Source organism: Manis pentadactyla, chromosome 2 (genome assembly GCF_030020395.1).
Source record: "Manis pentadactyla isolate mManPen7 chromosome 2, mManPen7.hap1, whole genome shotgun sequence".
Taxonomy (NCBI): domain Eukaryota; kingdom Metazoa; phylum Chordata; class Mammalia; order Pholidota; family Manidae; genus Manis; species Manis pentadactyla.
Window position 1 is genome coordinate 177,098,341 of NC_080020.1, and position 20,065 is coordinate 177,118,405.

The following is a 20,065-nucleotide window of genomic DNA, read 5'->3' on the forward strand; positions in this document are numbered from 1 at the left end:
GTAGTAGCTTTACGTGGGTATCATATGTTTTCATTTCTCATGGGCATATACCTAGGCATGGAATTTCTAGGTCTTATTGTAATTGTTTAAGTTTGAGGAACTGCCAGACTGTTTTCCAAAGAGGCTACACTATTTTCCATCCCACCAGCAGTACATGAAGGCTCCAGTTTCTCCACTGCTCACCAACAATTGTTGAGCCAGTGCCACTCCATGTGGGGGTCTGATTGTTCACATGCACAACTGAGAAAGGCCCCTCTTGCTCTGCCCACCTTGTGTACCGTCTTTCTGCCAAAGCACTGTATAGGAAATAGGCTGAGAACAGTCCCTGTCCTTACACAGCTTGTGTTATAAAAATAACCATAAAGGGAGTTCTGTTCTTTACTGACGGTCTCTCTTCAAACACATTATTTTAGCACTTTAATTATTTCCCCTATTTAAAAATTTTCATCCCTTTTCAGAAAGGTAGAGATGATTATTACCAATCATTGGACCCTAGGCCCAGGGAGGTCACATAAGCCAGCTTTCTCCTTTTACCAAAGAGGAAGCCTCTGCGCAGAAAGGCTGTGACCTGCACAGCCAATTCAGAGAGCAAACCAGAATAAAGGCCAATGTTTTCACTCCCACTGGGTTTTTATTTGTTTTTTTTCTGTATGATACCATGCTGTCTGTCCAAGCACTGAAGAAAGAGGAAGAAAAGGGTTAAGATTTCCTAAGTACATTCAGATTGAATAAGTCATGAATGACTCCTCTTTTGTCAGAAAAGAGATTTTGATTTTGTGAAGTACAATAGGATGAAGATTGTTGTCCCATTTTTAGAATCACAGGTTTGAAAGTCTACATTCATCTAATCCTCAAAATTTTACAGTGGTAAAGAATTCAATGACCAAAATGCCTGAATGCCATATCTGTTTGGATTAATGTCGAGATGAAGAGGTCAGTAGGAGGTGGCTTTCCAGACCTTTTAACTAAAGCTGTAAGCAGAGTTTGGGAGTGACAACTTTAATAACCATCTGAGCTGATAGGTTGGGAAATCAGGTGAGCAGTATTACACATTCAAAGAGCTGAGAGATTTGAGGATAGTAAGCAGCGGTGACCAACGTTAGGCTTATCCTAAGGGACTTTGCCGAAAACAAAGCAACTCTGCAAATTTTCTGAAACTTTCAGAAGATATTTGTATGAATATCCAGTCGGTTTGCTACCTTCCTCATCTCATTTAACCCCTCTTGGCCCTGCTCTAGGCTTGGCGCTGGGCACCTCACACCTGGACAATTGCGCCTGCCCTCGTTCTCTCCTTTTTCTTATTCTCCCTCCTCTGTCACTATGCTAACCTTCCTGAATCTCCTTTCTTCATCTGCTGCTGACTCTTCAACCTGCTGAATGGCTCCCTGGGGGCCTTCCTCTTGTCCTCCCCCTCTCCCTTCTCCTTCACCAGTCGGAACTGTCTGTGTTCCTTACGTGCATAATGCACATCAGTGCAGTGTGTGAGGGTGAGGGTGTAATCCCAGCAGTCAGGCAGCCTGAGCCCAAATCTGCCCTGGCAGCCTTGTGACCTCAGGCACATTAGGTAACTGGACTCCATTTTCTTATCTGCTAAGGGGGTCAATAAGGCTTTGTCAGAATTTCATGAAACACTATAGGTGAAAGAACACGGGGCGGTGTAGGCACATGGTTAAGTGCTGTTAGTTGCTGATACCGTTATTATTAGCACTCCTGCCTCTGTGCCTTTGTTCCTGTTACCAGTTCCACTTATCTAAGTCCTCCAGGTGCTCCAAGTCCCAGCATTATCTCATCTTCCCATTCTTGAGAGCACTAGCCCATAATATTTCCAGTCCCATATGTCAGTGTTCTTTGCAAGGCCAGTGCCCTTACAGTGCTGACTCCACTGGCCCGCCTCTGTGCCTCAGACCCCTCAGGCACGCTCCCATCTCAGCCGGTCCAGCAGGCTGTTCTCTGCTTGGAATGCTCCTCCCCCTGGTGTTCCCTGGCTTCTCCTGTTGTTCAAATCTCTGCCCCCTCATCAGAGTGACTTTCCCTAACTATGCCTCCCTTTTCACCTTACATATATTTAGCCTGTTGGGGTTTTTCATAACATTTATCACTACCAGGCAATTATACTTACTAGCTTACTATCCTCAAGTGGACCCTAAGCTCCATGAGGATGAACTTTGATTTGTTCACAGCCTTACCCGAGAACCTAGAAAAGTACTTGGCATGTAGTAGAAGTTCAAATGTGCTTCTTTAATAGATGAATTGTAATAACATCTTACATTTGTATAGAGAGATTTACAGTTTGCTTCATGTACATTCTATTTCTTATTTCATAACAACAGTGATAGAAATATGATCAGCTCTACTTTGCAGATGAGAAACAAACCCAAAGAAGTTTAAAGATTTGTCCAATGTCAAACATCTAAAATTGTCTGTGAGGTTTCTGACCCCCAAGCCCAATGTGGCTGCCACTCAGCTTGTTGATGAAGTGTTGTGTTGATGGTGGTGATGATGATGAGGGAGGGCAGCAGCCGGCTTGATGTTGGCAGATCTTGGTTTTCACAGGTGTTACAAGTCACAGGGACAGACTGAGAGGTGGCAGAGGGCTGCAGCATCTGCTAAGGTGCTTACTGCCACGTGATTTCATCTTCGTCATCTCATTTGACCTCCTACAATCTTGCAGTGTGGCCAAAGCACGGATTATTTAAATTCTTACCTGCACTGATATCTTTGATATTTGTAAAGCTGTCCCTACATTGATATTTCTTGCCCTTTTGTCTACTTTTGTATACACCCTTAATTTTTAATTGGTCTTCCTATAAATATAGTTTTGTACAATATTATCTTTGGGGAGGGAGGCAGGCAAGCTGAGGTGGGGACCAGGCTGGATATAACTCCTGAGTTCTGCTATTATGCAACTAACCAGAAATACAAACCTAGTTTTTAAGGTAAGGGAGGAAAACAAAAATAACAAAACCCCAATGTGCCTCCTCTTACTCTTTTTTTTTTTAATTTTTTTATTAAGGTATCATTGATAGACAATCATATGAAGGTTTCACAAGAGCAACATTGTGGTTATTACATTCACCCATATTATTGAGTCCCCCCACACCCCAGCACAGTCACTGTCCATCAGTATAGCAAGATGCCACAGAGTCACTACTTGTCTTCTCTGTGCTTACTGTCTTCCCCATGACCCCCCCCAACACCATGTGTCCCAATCATAACACCCCTCAATCCCCTTCTCCCTCCCCCCCAGCCCACCCTCCCCCATTCCTCCCCTTTGATAACTGCTTGGAGTCTGTGATTCTGCCGCTGTTTTGTTTCTTCAGTTTTGCTTTGTTGTTATACTCCACAAATGAGTGAAATCATTTGGTACTTGTCTTTCTCCGCCTGGCTTATTTCACTGAGCATAATACCCTCTAGCTCCATCCATGTTGTTGCAAATGGTAGGATTTGTTTTCTTCTTATGGCTGAATAATATTCCATTGTGTATATGTACCACATTTCTTTATCCATTCGTCTACTGATGGACACTTAAGTTGCTTCCATATATTGGCTATTGTAAATAGTGCTGCGATAAACATAGGGGTGCATACGTTCTTTTGAATCAGGGATCTTATTTTCTTTGGGTAAATTCCTAGGAGTGGAATTCCTGGATCAAATGGTATTTCTATTTTTTTGCTTTTCAAGGACCTCCATATTGCTTTCACAACAGTTGCACCAATTTACACCTACGCCAACAGTGTAGGAGAGTTCCCCTTTCTCTGCATTCTCTCCAGCATTTGTTGTTCCTTGTCTTTTGGATCTTGGCCACCCTAACTGGTGTGAGGTGATATCTAATTGTGGTTTTAATTTGCATTTCCCTGATGATTAGCGATGTGGAGCATCTTCTCAAGCGCCTGTTGGCCATCTGAATTTCTTCTTTGGAGAAGTGTCTGTTCAGCTCCTCTGCCCATTTTTTAATTGGGTTATTTGCTTTTTGGGTGTTGAGGGATGTGAGCTCTTTATATATTTTGGATCTTAACCCCTTATCAGGTACGTTGTTTATGAGTATATTCTCCCATACTCATAGGATGCCTTTTTGTTCTACTGATGGTGTTCTTTGCTGTACAGAAGCTTTTTAGTTTGATGTACTCCCATTTGTTCATTTTTGCCTTTGTTCCCCTTGCCCAAGGAGATGTATTCAGGAAAAAGTTGCTCATGTTTATTATATTCAAGAGATTTTTGCCTGTTTTCTTCTAAGAGTTTTATGATTTCATGACTTACATTTAAGTCTTTGATCCATTTCAAATTTACTTTTGTATATGGAGGTAGACAATAATCCAGTTTCATTCTCTTGCATGTAGTTGTTCAGTTTTGAAACCACCAGTTGTTGAAGAGACTGTCTTTTCCCCATTGTATATCCATGGGTCCTTTATTGTATATCAACTGGCCATATATGCTTAGGTTTATATCTGGGCTGTCTTTTCTGTTCCACTGGTCTATGGGTCTGTTCTTGTGCCAATACCAAATTGTCTTGATTACTGTGGCTTTGTAGTGGAGCTTGAAGTCAGGGAGTGTAAACCTCCCAGCTTTATTCTTCCTTCTCAGGATTGCTTTGGCTATTTAGAGTTGTTTGTGGTCTACATGAATTTTAGAACTATTTATTCTAGTTTGTTGAAGAATGCCGTTGGTATTTTGATAGGGATTGCATTGAATCTGTAGATTGCTTTAGGCAGGATGTCCATTTTGACAATATTGATTCTTCCTATCCATGAACACAGGATGAATTTCCATTTATTGGTGTCTTCTTTAATTTCTCTCATGAGTATTTTGTATTTTTCAGGGTATAGGTCTTTCATATATCCTTGGTTAGGTTTATTCCTAGGTATTTTATTCTTTTTGATGCAGTTGTAAATGGAATTGTTTTCCTGATTTCTCTTTCTGCTCATTCATCATTAGTATATAGGAATGCAACAGATTTCTGCATATTAATTATGTATCCTGCAACTTTGCTGAATTCAGTTATTCTTGTAGTTTTTGGGTGGATTCTTTTTATTTATTTATTTACTTACTTACTTATTTACTTATTTATTTATTTTGGTATCGTGATCTACAATTACAACAGTTACATGAACAACATTATGGTTACCAGACTCCCCCCATTATCAAGTCCCCACCACATACCCCATTACAGTCACTGTCCATCAGTGTAGTAAGATGCTATAGAATCACTACTTGTCTTCTCTGTGTGGTACAGCCCTCCCTGTGCCCCCCCACATTATATACACTAATCGTAATGCCCCTTTTTCCCCCCTTTTCCCTCCCTTCCCACCCATCCTCCCCAGTCCCTTTCCCTTTGGTAACTGTTAGTCCATTCTCGGGTTCTGTGAGTCTGCTGCTGTTTTGCTCCTTTAGTTTTTTTCTTTGTTCTTATACTCCACAGATGAGTGAAATCATTTGATACTTGTCTTTCTCTGCCTGGCTTATTTCACTGAGCATAATACCCTCTAGCTCCATCCATGTTGTTGCAAATGGTAGGATTTGTTTTCTTCTTATGGCTGAATAATATTCCATTGTGTATATGTACCACCTCTTCTTTATCCACTCATCTACTGATGGACACTTAGGTTGCTTCCATTTCTTGGCTATTGTAAATAGTGCTTCGATAAACATAAGAATGCATATGTGTTTTTCAAACTGGGATGCTGTGTTCTTGGGGTAAATTCCTAGAAGTGGAATTCCTCGGTCAAATAGTATTTCTATTTTGAGCTTTTTGAGGAACCTCCATGCTGCTTTCCACAATGGTTGAACTATTTTACATTCCCACTAGCAGTGTAGGAGGGTTCCCCTTTCTCCACATCCTCGCCAACATTTGTTGTTTGTCTTTTGGATGTTGGCCATCCTAACTGGTGTGAGGTGATATCTTATTGTGGATTTAATTTGCATTTCTATGATGATTAGTGATGTGGAGCATGTTTTCATGTGCCTGTTGGCCGTCTGATTTCTTCTTTGGAGAAGTGTCTGTTCAGCTACTCTGTCCATTTTTTAATTGGATTATTTACTTTTTGTTTGTTGAGGTGCGTGAGCTCTTTATATATTTTGGATGTCAACCCTTTATCGGATCTGTCATTTATGAATATATTCTCCCATACTGTAGGATGCCTTTTTGTTCTATTGATGGTGTCCTTTGCTGTACAGAAGCTTTCCAGCTTGATATAGTCCCACTTGTTCATTTTTGCTTTTGTTTCCCTTGCCTGGGGCGATATGTTCATGAAGAAGTTGCTCATGCTTATGTCCAAGAGATTTTTGCCTATGTTTTTTTCTAAGAGTTTTATGGTTTCATGACTTACATTCAGGTCTTTGATCCATTTCGAATTAACTTTTTTGCATGGGATTAGACAATGATCCAGTTTCATTATTTTCCATGTAGCTGTCCAGTTTTGCCAACACCAGCTGTTGAAGAGACTGTCATTTCCCCATTGTGTATTCATGACTCCTTTGTTGTATATTAATTGACCATATGTATTTGTGTTATTATCTGGACTCTATTCTGTTCCACTGGTCTGTGGGTCTGTTCTTGTGCCAGTACTAAATTGTCTTGATTACTGTGGCTTTGTAATAGAGCTTGAAGTTAGGAAGTGTGATACCCCTGCTTTACTCTTTCTTCTCAGGATTGCTTTGGCTATTTGGGGTCTTTTGTGGTTCCATATGAATTTTAGAACTATTTGTTCCAGTTCGTTGAAGAATGCTATTGGTGTTTTGATAGGGATTGCATTGAATCTGTTGATTGCTCTAGGCAGGATATCCATTTTGACAATATTAATTCTTCTTATGGGGTGGCTTCGTTAGGGTTTATGTACAATATCATGTCATCTGCAAACAGTGACAGTTTTACTTCTTCCTTACCAATCTGTATGCCTTTTATTTCTTCATGTTGTCTGATTGCCATGACTAGGACCTCCAGTACTATGTTGAATGAAAGTGGACATAGTGGGCATCCTTGTCTTGTTCCTGATTTTAAAAGAAAAGCTTTTAGCTTTTCACTGTTAAGTATGATGTTGGCTGTGGATTTGTCATATATGGCCTTTATTATGTGGAGGTACTTGCCCTCTGTACCTATTTTGTTGAGAGTTTTTATCATGAATGTATGTTGAATTTTGTTGAATGCTTTTTCAGCATCTATGGAGATGATCATGTGGTTTTTGTCCTTTTTGTTGATGTGGTAAATGATGTTGATGGATTTTTGAATGTTGTATCATCCTTGCATCCCTGGAATAAATCCTACTTGATCATGATGGATGATCTTTTTGATGTATTTTTGAAGTCGGTTTGCTAATATTTTGTTGAGTATTTTTGCATCTATGTTCATCAGGGATATTGGTCTGTAATTTTCTTTTTTTTTGTGGTGTCTTTACCTGGTTTTGGTATTAAAGTGATGTTGTCCTAATAGAATGTGTTTGAAAGTATTACCTCCTCTTCTACTTTTTGGAAAACTTTAAGGAGGATGGGTATTAGGTCTCCAAATGTTTGATAAAATTCAGCGGTTAAGCCATCTGGTCCAGGAGTTTTGTTCTTAGGTAGTTTTTTGATTAACACTTCAATTTCATTGCTGGTAATTTGTTCAGATTGTCTGTTTCTTCCTGGGTCAGTTTTAGAAGGTTTTATTTTTCGAGAAAGTTGTCTGTTTCTTCTAGATTATGTGCCTCCTCTTATTCTTATTCCTCCTCTTCATTCTCTCCTTTGTCTACTTAGTTCTCTTCCTTCCCCCAACATTGATTTTGATCTTGAGAATTACCTTGTTTGTGTTCTGATATGAATTAACTTCAGTTTTCTAGATTGTACATTCCAGCATTAGAAATGTAGGAACTGATTTGAGAAGAGACTGCACACATACCATAGAAGATGTATGGTTTCACACGAGCCCTGTAAGACACATGAGGCCAAGAAGGAAGATTGTTTCCAAATGATGCTGAATAAGGGATTTCAGGGTCTCTGTTGTGTGTCATATACTGGACAGGGCATTGTAGGGGACACATAGTCATCATGTAATTATACACCAGATCTTTGCAAACTTTTCTGCTAAGGGCAGATAGTAAATATTTTAGCTGTTTAGTCTTTGTCACAACTGTTCAACTCTGCATTTGAATCTCAAAAGCAGCCATACAGAGGATAAATAACTGAGGGTCTTTGACCTGAGAGTCTTACTTTGCCAAGCCCTCCTACCGATAGTAAGTTCTGCAAATTTTGTAGGGTGATCATGGAAAGTTTTACTGAATTAGAACTTGAATAAGGCCTTGAGCAGTGGAGAGTGAGCGATTTAGAGAAGAACAAACCAGGCAACATAGGGAATGCTTAAAGGACATGGAGCATATTAGCCTGGCTAGTTTTTAGAGGCTTGGCTCCTCAGTGATGAGATTCCTATTTTAGGGACATTTCTGTACAGAAAGGACTAAGATAGTCCTGTTCTTAGGCTGCTTTCCAGTACACTGGGTGAGTGTAGTCATCACACCCACCAGGGTTGGAAGGTGGGAGTGGTGACCTTGAGTCATTGCTTCTAATCTGCTTCTTGTCCTGGTGGAAGGGTAATTTCCTGTCCTTCTCTAGAGTTAGATTGCCTAGGTTTACTTCCTGGCTTAATCACTGTGAGTCTTACTGTCCCCATCTGTAAAATGGAGATATTATTGTATTATTAATGAGGATTCAGTGAGATAATCCATGTAAAGTGCTAAGTATCGAAGTACTCATAAGAGTAAAAGCTCAGTAAATGGTAGCTGTTCTTTTCATAACCTCTAAATTACATTGAAAATGTTAGTGTTTCTTTGCTAGAATTATTTTAGATTCCTAAAGTGAGTGTGTGTTCAGGATAGCTTGACTGTTTCACTTTGTGTAAATAAATTAAACTGATGAGTTTATAAAAAGCTGTAGATGGTAGAAATATTTGTCTGCCGCAGCCTTGTCTCTGGGGAACAAGTCTCCCTTAAGGGTTCTTATTCGTAAGAGCATATCCACTTAAGTTGATGGGCATAGATCACATGGCCTGTGTGGCTAAAAATCCCAAGGTCAAGATTTCAGATTAAAGTGATTGTAGGTTAGTAGTGCCCCGGGTGCAGAGCATATCCCTACTGAAAAAACCATAGACTTTAAACTCAGGCCTCAAGGGCTTCCTACAGATGAAGTCTGAGGAACATGAGTTAACTCATTTTGTCAACAATGACAAAACTCCTCTCAACAACACCTGAGGGAGACTCAGTAGGAGTAAGAAACAATAAACTATAGAATCACTCTGCAGCAAAGATTTGCCTAAAGTTAGCAGATATAGACTATAAAATAAACATTTAAAAGATACATAATATAATTTTTAGAAGAATTAAAAAGAAGTGTAGAAACAAGTATAGGAACAAGAGACTAACATAACTGACCAGATTTTTTTTCTAAAATAACCTATAGTAGCAGTAGGGCCTGGGTATTTGGTGGCTCCTATTTTGCCTGTTACAGGCTGACACATACACAAACACAGAGTTGTAGACTTTTCTGGTTTTTAATTTATTCTATTCAACCAACATTTTCTGTACCAAGCACTCTGTGAGGCACTGGTAGAGAGGACTACAGACATGGAGGTGGTGCTTATCTTCAAGGAGCTTATAGTCTACTCTTGCCCTTGTTTTCTACATGTTGTCAGTCTTTGGAAGGCTAAGACAGAAGACAATAGAGACTACAGACATATTGGCCTAACAAGATTTTGGGGCTGTCATTTTACTGCCCATGCATAGCCAGGTCTGTCCTTCAGCATACCAGTCAGCTCAATTCACCTATGCCAAAAAGTAAGCAATACACCTTGAGTACAGTAATGCCTACTGCCCTGGAGTTGTTATTTCATTGGCAGAGTCCTCTGATGCCAGGGATCTCTCTAAGTTCTGGTTTTTGTAAGCTCCCTTCTACCCAGAACTCCTAACTCACTGCTCAAATAATTCATCTATAAAAAGACAAGGATAACACTTTAACAGAAAAACTGTGCATTTGCTCACAGGCTGTTCATCACTTTGAGAAGTAACTAAAATATAGCAAATATTTATTAATTCTGAAAATCCTAACCTATTGATATATGTATTTATAGGGCCCAATAGTTGACATTGGAAGGAAGGAAAATTGGGAAGGAGTGAGATTTGTTTGAGTGGGGCCTAAGGAAGGCTTCATAGAAGAGGTGGCATTTGAATAGGAGTATGAAAGATGAATGGGATTTTGATGGTTTGGTAAGGAGGAGGGATCATAAAGAGCATTCTAGACTGAAAGAAGAATATGAGAAAAGACAGAGAGGTTTGAAAGTGTAAATACTGTTTCTGTAGAAGTGAGAAATGTGGCAAAAAGGGACTTTTGCTTTCCCATTATGGTGTTCCCTTTTTTTACCCCACTCTCATTTTACCCTATTACTCCGTAGCCCTTTTTATTCCACTTGGGATGTTGGGATGGACCCCTGTTGAGATACTTGCAGGGGAATAACTTTCCCTTGCATATTAATGGGATTATCAAATAAAATATTCATGTGACTGCAAACCAGTTTTCATTTGCATTACTAAATGGTATCTTGGAATGGGTGGTTCGGGAATGTTTTTCAGGTTGAAAATATCCTCTTGCATGACCGAGGCCATTATGTCCTGTGTGACTTTGGAAGTGCCACCAACAAATTCCAGAATCCACAAACTGAGGGAGTCAATGCAGTAGAAGATGAGATTAAGAAGTAAGTTCTTCCTCCTTTCTTGGAGTTTTGTCCATTATCAGATCAGAAACTTTACTTTCAGCTTATGGATGAGAAGATCAGGGTGGGAAGACAATGATGCTAGTCAGTTACCCCTCATCTCAGAGCAACACGTTGGCAGTTGGATTGTTTGATTTCAGGTGAAGGAGGCAGAGGGGTTTCTCAATCATTGATCAGGAGAGTAAAAGAATCTTATAGCACTTTATAAATGGTCCTATGATTATTGAACATAGATATTTTGGCTTAAGTCATATAGCCCTTAAAAAGATGAATGGTGCACACACTGTAGAAGTACTGTGATACTTTTAAGGGGGATCACAACAACTGTAACATTATCAGTCAGTTGGATGTGCTTTTTATTGAGCCCTAAATTGCTGGGTATTCCTTTGTTCTTATAAGGAGCTCACCTGCAATCTACTGGAATTAATGGTGAGTAGGGCTATTGAAGTCTCTACAGATATTGAATCACTGACTTCATGAGAAATTGTGTCTTTAGATTTGTGACTCCAGGAAGAACCTCACTCTTCCCCTAATGGTCCAGAGTGTTGGGTTTTTCATGGCAACAACACTCACTGTTACTACAAATACATCAACAGGCTGGCAAATGCACTTACATCCTGATCCTCTCCTGTCCTGCATCACCCCTGGCAACTAAGCCTGCAGCAGGAAGACTTCTGGCCCAAGGCCCTGGTGGATATAAACCACGGTGCCCCCTGGGCTCCAGAGACTCAAGCAGCACAGGTCACACCAGGTGACATCAGGTCACTCACTTTGAAGATGAGTTTATACTATTCTTTTCTTGAGCCAGAGATAAGAGGAAAACTGTTGTTTCAGTCTTATTCCAGTAGTGAAGAGCCATTTACCTCCCACCCCAGCAGGGCTCACTTTCTGCTCCTCTCTAAAACATCCCAGCCAGTATTACATCTCTGTTGAGCCACGTGTAAGAGGATTACTGTGTTTAAAAACAATCATCAAAATATAGTATCAGCAAGGATTTACAGGAAACAGTTTTGTCATTTGAGGACTCAAGAAAGGTTGCTTTTAGAGTTTGTTTAGTATCTTGGTGTCTGGGTCCCCACATGCTCTTAGGCTATAAGAACTGCTGTTAGAGGGCCACAGGTATGTACCAAGGACAGCTTTCATTTTATCTGCACAGTTATTTCATCCAGTTTCCTAAGATTACTCCCAGGGAACTAGACTCTATTAATACATATGTATATATATATTTTTAATTTAAAGTATTTGTGCTACCCCTGGTTCTTAATTATAACATTGACATTTTTAACAAAAATCAACTCTCTTGATTGTAGATACACAACGCTGTCCTATCGAGCACCAGAAATGGTCAACCTGTACAGTGGCAAAATCATCACTACGAAGGCAGACATTTGGGTATGTGTCAACTAACCTATCCACATTTCAGATACAAGCAGTCTTGACTGTCAACTCCCAAGTTTAATGCAAATAGTGCCATATCAAGAGTGGCTCCTGTACCATATCATGTGTACTTTATCATGTGCACTTGTGTGTACCATATCATGTGCACTTAGGATTATTTTTGACTTGAGGTGACCAGCCACTGCTTCGTAAAGCATGTTAAAGGAAGTAACTTTAGAGCTCTCTGCAAATTATTCAGGTGTGCCATTATTTAGGTGGTGTTCACATATGTGTTACTAGTTCTTAAAAGAAGAACAGCTGAAATACTTGTCCTTCATTGGAGCACAGTTTGGTAGTGATGGTGGAAATAATGTAATTCAGCAGCTAAACAGCAATGTTAGTTTCTAATATGTTAATAGTACCTAGTTTTTATATATACTAGTAAATCTCTTAGAAGACCCATTTGCAGATATGGTAAATAAATCACAAATGGCAATGTGCTTTCTTTCTTTTTTTAGGCTCTTGGATGTTTGTTGTATAAATTATGTTACTTCACTTTGCCATTTGGGGAGAGTCAGGTGGCAATTTGTGATGGAAACTTCACAATTCCTGATAACTCTCGATATTCCCAAGATATGCACTGCCTAATTAGTAAGTATTAAGAGTTTTTAGTTTCATATTTTTATCTCTAATCTCTAAGAATGAATTGGAGGATAAAGGGATTAGATCCCAGAAGTGGTGGGTTGGATGTGAAGATTAAAAAAACCACTTGCCAGTGATTGGTCACTCAAAGACAGTATAACAGTGTCTAATTAGAGGGGTGTGTCTTTTTGCTAGACATCTAAACTGTTTTACACCCAGCAGAAATCCTGCCTGTGCTTTAAGCAGTGCAGTACTGCTCTGTTCCCTCACAGTCAGTGTGAGAGCTCTGGTACCGAAGGAGTCCTACTGACTTGTATCAAATGATAAGAAATTCATCTTTTCAAAAGTGGAAACAACTCAAATTAAAATGATTGCCATGCGTTGGCTGGAGTGAATACATAATTAAAACTGTGTAACTATGGAACTAGGTTTTTTTCTCTCAATCCATCTCTGGATTTTGATAACAAGCACTTGAATTCAATGCTTTGTTTAAAATGTTTTTTAAGATTTTTCTATTCTTTTACACTGTCATAGCAAGCATATGTACTAATGTTCATTAAGCAGATGGTAGAACAATAATCTTCATACAAGCCCCTCTACTAAAATGCTAAACAGAGATTTTTTATCATCTTTTTACATTAGTCAAGACACTTGGTATCTAAATTTTTAACCATTATGGATTATAAATTCTGAGCAACCCAGTTTGGGTCCTGGGTAGGGATACACTGGAGAAAATAGAAGCATATTTGTGGCAGAATATCTGACATTTGTTGAGGGCCTACTTATACTTCAGTTAATTCTTAAAACCTTATATTGTAAGTATAATTATCCCCATTATACAAATGAGGAAACTGAGGCTGAGAAAATATAGGTAACTTACCCAAGCTAACAGAGTTATAGCTTTTAAATGACTAGCCATTCCATTGTGCCAGTTTTATCAGTCAACCTCTTCTGCTTATTAACAAAAAGAGGGAGAAGTGGAGTATTTAATAGCTGTTGGATTGTTTTCAGAAGTAAAATATTACAATAGTCCCTCCTTATCCACAGTTTCAGTTACCTGAGGTCAACCATGTTCAGGAAGCAGATGATCCACCTTCTTAGTCAGAAGGTCAATGTAGTCTATCGCTAGGTCACAAAGCCTACATCATTCACCTCACTTCAGCTCATCATGTAGGCATTTTATCATCTCACATCATATCACAAAACAAAGGGTGAGTATAGTACAATAAGGTTTTGAGAGAGACCACATTCACATAACATTTATTACAGTATGTTGGTATGATTGTTCTATTTTATTATTAGTTATTGTTAATCTCTACTGTGCCTAATTTATAAATAAAACATTTAAGTATGCATATGTAGGGAAAAAACACAGTATATATAGGGTTCAGGAATATCATAGGTTTCAAGCATCCCTGGGGGAGTTGGAATGTATCCCCTGTGGATAAGGGGGGACTACTGTATCTCTGTTTTAGAGTTGCCACTATGTAAATGAGAGGGAAAAACAGTAAAGTAGCCAAATTAGATACTAGAATGGTAGGATTTTTTTTGTAATATATTTTTTTCTTCCTAACTTTTGTGTAGCAGATTCGTATTAGGAAAAACTACTCTTTATGAATGTCTGTAACACTGACATATTTCCCAAACTCTGACCTGTTTCAGTTTACAGACTACTTGAAGATTACATGGTCACCCTAAACTCACAGGTCTAAAGTTAAATATATTGTCATTGCCCTCCTCCCTTCTTACTCCCAGTGTACACCTCCCCTCTCCTCTTTATAGAGTTTCTATCATTGGCATCACTCTTCAAGCCTGGTTGAGTGAAATTTAAGGTTTTCTTTGCATGTGGCCAGCAAGAGAGAGGAAGGAGTCTGTTATTTCCTAAGTGATGCTCTTTCTTTGGAGTTTCTCCTATTTTGATTACGTTCTCTGTGTTCTCATCACTGTCACCATAGTATATACACACTCAGTCAGCTCATACCTGTACTGACTAGTGGTTGGCTACCAGCTTCTTTCCTGTCTCTTCAGTTAACCCAACCCACCCTCACCATGAAATTAATCTTATAAATGCCACTCTATCCAGCCCCTGTTAGTAGACTTCATGACTTGCCAGTGGTCCCACAGTAGGGCCTGAAGTTCTTGGCATGGCATTTAAGATCCTTCATATTCTGATTCCACCCCACTCACCCGGCCTTATTTCCCTGTCTTCTCTGACAAGAAAATCTTGCCCTTCACCTCTCACTTCTCTATTTTCTCGTAACAAGGCATTCATTTTCTTTCTGCAAGTCCATTTTTGCTCAGACTCTTTTCTCAACTTAGAATGTCTTTTTTCTCTGCTTTCCTTGGACTAACTAAAATCTTTCCTGTCTTCAAGGACCAGCTCAAGTCCTGCATTTTCTGCAAAGCCTTCACAAGACTATTCCCCTCATCAGTCTTTTATGAATTTAGTGTCCAAAGTATTCATTTGATTCCTTAAGCAATAAATTGCCTTGTATTGTTGTGTGTATGTATACATATACATGTTAGTATGTCTTCTGAGAAGTTTTTTTCCTGAGGATTTTTCCAGCTTCAGAAAGGGCAGAAGCTTAAAGGATTTGGAAACAGACAAGTGATCTCGAGATCAGGATAAAAGTAGAGGTATATTTGTTATTTTGCAATTTCTTTTAGACTGGAAACCAGCTAATATCTCTAACAAAAGAATAATAGGTAAATTCTTGCAATATGAGTTTTAGTTATAATCATCAAGAATAATCATTAGTTTAGCAAGATATTATAAACTAAGAAGACCAGAAGCAGGACTCTATAACTTCCTAGATGCCAGAATATGAAGGTGGCAATTTTCATATTGAGAGCTTGCATCCCTGCTGTACGAGGCACAAGAACTTCAAGTATCCTTGTTATAATTCAAAAACTTTGTTTCTTTGTAAGATTAAAGATTTTAGGAAAGTTAGAACGTCCCTTTCTAAGAGGAGAGGAAAAGAACTGATTGTACTGTCTGGCTTTGGTGAGAAATAAAAATAAAGAACAATATTTTGGTAATAAAGAAATTATGCTTCCTAGCTAACGTGGTGACTGTTAGGTATTATTAAATAAGTTCACATATGTTTATCTTAGGGTATATGTTGGAACCAGACCCTGACAAAAGGCCGGATATTTACCAGGTCTCCTACTTCTCCTTTAAACTCCTCAAGAAGGAATGCCCGATTCCGAACGCACAGGTAGGTGAGAGGTGCTTTACAGGGGAAGTAAACATTACCAACTTGCCATGTAGAATTCCTGGGGTGTTAATCAGCTCCTTAATGAGTCCAGGTGTCCCTTGCTTCAGCTAGCAGGGGACAGTCAAGCAAAGCTCACTATGAAGCAATTGCTGTAAAGAGTTTTCCTTTAGAATTTAATTATAAAACTGAGGCAATTACACTGAAAAAAAAGCCCTAGGGATTTAGTTGAATACTTTGGTAAAGACTGACCAACATTTGTCTTGTTGACGTTTCACAGTTGACTGAGAGCCATGTGCCTGTTATATTTACCTAGAGGTGGTTAGGCAGGCTGCTTTTCTGAGGCAAGGCTTTTCTGGACTTAGCCGACGAGCCTGTTGGAACAAAAGCCGCTTTTCCCATTTCTCCTTCCTCGCAGCAGAGCTTACTTGATTTTGCCTCTGCTCTTGGCCATCTATAACTCCTTTTCCTCTACTTTCCCCATTCACATCGGGCCACAGGAATATTTCTACATTTAGTAATCCTAAACTCTGTACTCACAGTTTTCAAGACAGGGCTTGCAAACACCCTTTTTGCCATCTTGGCATATTTTTCATGTTGCAGTATGAGCCAATGCTTTTGAATGTTTTACTAATGGATGCCATAACAAATAAGTGCTTCTCTGAAGTTATCTTGCTAGTTTCTCCAATCATGAATTTTTGATGCCACTATTGGAGCTTGAGCTCAAGAGGTAGTATTGGATGATGCAGAATCCATGCTAGAGGATAAATAACCCTCTTCTTTCCTCCCGCATTTGGAATCAGATGTGGGACTTATTCATATGGAGCTCAGAATATTGGCTTGATTACTAATAAGACTGAGTCAGAGAATGTAGCTTGACCAGTCCGTCTCCGCACATTGGGCCCATGTGACTGAGCAGTGAGCGCCTGATTCCTGCTGGACAGACTCCTCCCTAAAGGAAGGAGGGCCAGGGCAAGTCAGGCGAGCTTGCTTTTACCTTTCAGTCCTATCAGTCGAATCAATCACCCTTCTCCCTTGGGAGAGGACTGCTTGGAGAGTGGACGAGAAAGCAGGAGAAATCTTTTCACAGAAAATCCCCTCACCTGGAAACATCAAGGACTGGGAGGTCCCTCCTGGAAGCAGTCTTATTTCTAGTATCCATTTGTTGGATTTCCCAGATGAAATTGAAGAATGCTGTACAGGAACCTACCATGGCCATGCTTTCTTTTGCTATCCCACTTCTCCATTCATAAAATAAATAATGTGAAATATAATTGGAAGCATTAAATGGTAATGCCGGTTACAGACATAACTATTCCTTCCCGTTCCTTCCATAACATCACCTCTAAGCTGTGCTGCAAGAAGGACACTGACATCAATCCCCAGGGCCCTCAGCCAGTTGGAGAAGGTTGAGAATGACGGGGGAGGAGGGTGCTGCTCATAGCCTGCGCTACCCTCTTCTCAGGTACATTGCCTCGCTCACTGGGCCTGAGTCCGATAAGATGTACTTTTAGTTAACTTCCCTTCCCTTTACTAGAGATCAGGACTGGGAAGCCATTCCGGAAGACTTCAGTATATTTCCATCAGCCCAGTCATGCTGGTTGTTATTTTACAAAGAAATCTGTGATGTTGTTTTCTAATTTTCTTTCAATTCTGTAGAGCTCTCCCATCCCTGCAAAACTTCCAGAACCAGTGAAAGCCAGTGAGGCAGCTGCAAAAAAGACCCAGCCAAAGGCCAGGTAAGAAATGCCTTCTGAGCACGTGTGCCACTCCTGTGTTTCTTGATTCTTGTGCTGCCATGGCCAGAGGTTGTGCAGAACAGGAAAGCAAGCTCTGTCTCCTCTTGGCAGAAACTGTTTTTTGGGAGTACAAGAGGAATGTAATGAAATACAGTGATCTACATTTGAAAGAGAATCAAGAACTCCACAGCTGTTTTCTTTGCTTGAGAATAGGTCCGGGGATGCGGCAACAGCAGACTTTAAGTACTGATAGTCAAGAGTGTCCTAAAATGTGTTCAGGCCTTTGTTTAGCTCCATTCGCCACCCTAATCCCACAACCACAACCTCCCTTTCTGTTGCCTTCTGTTGCCCTGACCACATTAGGAATCTACAGGTCAAAGCACCAAGTCCATGAACAGCAGAAGAGCCTGTGGATCTTAGCTGATCACATCCTGTGTAACCTAGGGTCTTCCAAGAAGCAGATAGATGCCAAGAGAGGAGTGAAGAAGCTAGGATTTTATTTGGGGAAATGCCCCTGTGAGAAAAATAGGGAGGGAAAGATGGGGGAGCTATCAGAAGGTGATGTAAGTCTGACGGGGAGAGGGACAAGAAGACTGGGTGCAAGTGGCCCAGAAACCACCGTACAGTGTAAGGAAGGTTCACCAAAGGTGTCAGAGAATCCTGGAACCAAAGTCAGCTACCAGAAGAATTCCCCTCCAGCTCCTAGAACAGTATGAGCTAACATTCCTGTAGCTGGGAGCGGCCTGTGGGAAGTGCGGCCTCAGGGCAGACAAGAGGTGGGTGTCAGCAGCGCAAGGCCTGAGGCACTTGGACTTTTGCACCCCTTGTACATTTGGTTGCACCCCTGCAGGGCACATCTTCAGGGCAGCCTTGCCTTCCAAATGGCAAATTCCAAGGGCAGTTCAGAAGATATTTATACACCTCTTTTCTACCACATTCTCTGTATCAATAAAGTAACCAAGATGGGAATAGGTGAATTTTAATAGAACAGTCAAATAGCTTACACATGAAAACATTTTTGAATACTTCCCGAATGCCTGCTGATGTGGCTCAAAAGTAGTAAGACTTTGGTTTTTAATAAACTTAGCAAACTATATCCATGTTGTTACTTTGGAGTCTGTTTATTTCTTAGATAAGTCTGCCATACTGACCTCTGGGAATTGTTTTTGGGGCTGATTTAATGAGCTTTGAGTTTTGGATTTATGGCCATCTTGTACTAGGCCCAAATATAGTATGTACTGAGGCTAAGCAAAGATCCATTCCCGTTAAGCCCACACATTTGTAAAAATGATAATAACCACTAACATTTGAGTGGTACTTTGTTGTGTAAAAATGGAGAAAATATCTCCATCATAAGGCCAATGTGAACATCAAATACATCAGTGACTGTGGAACAGTTTTATAAACTATAGAGTGCACAAACTGTTAGTTTGTATGGACTTGAGTAATGCTGTGAGAATACACAAACTTCACAGCCAAGAGATTTGGGTCTAAGTTGTCCTTTCTATAACACACAGTGATTTCATTTCCATTTATCATATCTGCTCCACAGTCCTAAGAGGTTGGTTTTTCTTTCTAACTCTATTTTTAAAGTAGCCACTATTCATTGAGGCATCATATATACCAGATACCATACTTGGTACTTTATATAAATGACTTCTTTCCTTAAAACAAATCTATGTGCTTCAGAAGATTGGAGACTGACAAAAATGAGGCTTGGGGTGGATTAATGATTGTGCATTGAGCATTGACTCCCCTATACAGAATTTTATTGTTGTTAACAACCATTTGATCAATAAATATGAGAGATGCCCTCACAAAAAAAAAAAAGAAAGAAGTACACACTTCCAATTGTAAAATAAATAAGTAACCTGGATGTAATGTATAGCATAAGGAATATAGTCAAAATATTGTAACAACTTGGTATGGTGATAGCTGGTACCTAGAATTATCATGTATATAAATGTTGAATCACTGTGTTGTACACCTGAAACTAATGTAATACTGTGTGTCAACTACCCGTCAATAAAAAATAATTATCTACAAAAAAAACCCAAATCTATGAGGTTGTTATTCTCACTTTACAGATGAGGAAACACACTCAGAATTATAAGTAAGTTGCCAAAGGTAGTTAATGTGTGGTTAAGAAACGAACCAGAACCAGAACTCCAGCACCCACACTCTTTCTACTCTATACATCAAATGATTTGCCTGTGTTTGTCCAGTTTATAAAACATACACACAGGACAACTTAGAGCTGGATCTCTGAGCCTCAAAGTTTGTATTTTCTCACAGCATATTGAGGTCCATACAAACTAATATTTTCAGTACTCTACAGTTTATAAAACAGTTTTGCGGTCATTGAC

General features: G+C 39.6%; 1 protein-coding gene across 21 annotated transcripts in view; it reads left to right on the forward strand.

The window, feature by feature from the left end:
• Positions 1-20,065, forward strand: part of AAK1 (AP2 associated kinase 1) — a 170,107-nt gene that overhangs the window by 87,497 nt on the left and 62,545 nt on the right. For all 21 annotated transcript variants that reach the window (XM_057497114.1, XM_057497116.1, XM_057497110.1 and 18 more), the window contains 5 exons: positions 10,587-10,708; positions 12,037-12,118; positions 12,622-12,754; positions 15,860-15,963; positions 17,620-17,699. In XM_057497114.1, coding sequence (XP_057353097.1) covers positions 10,587-10,708; positions 12,037-12,118; positions 12,622-12,754; positions 15,860-15,963; positions 17,620-17,699 — 521 coding nt within the window. The remainder of the gene's footprint in view (positions 1-10,586; positions 10,709-12,036; positions 12,119-12,621; positions 12,755-15,859; positions 15,964-17,619; positions 17,700-20,065) is intronic.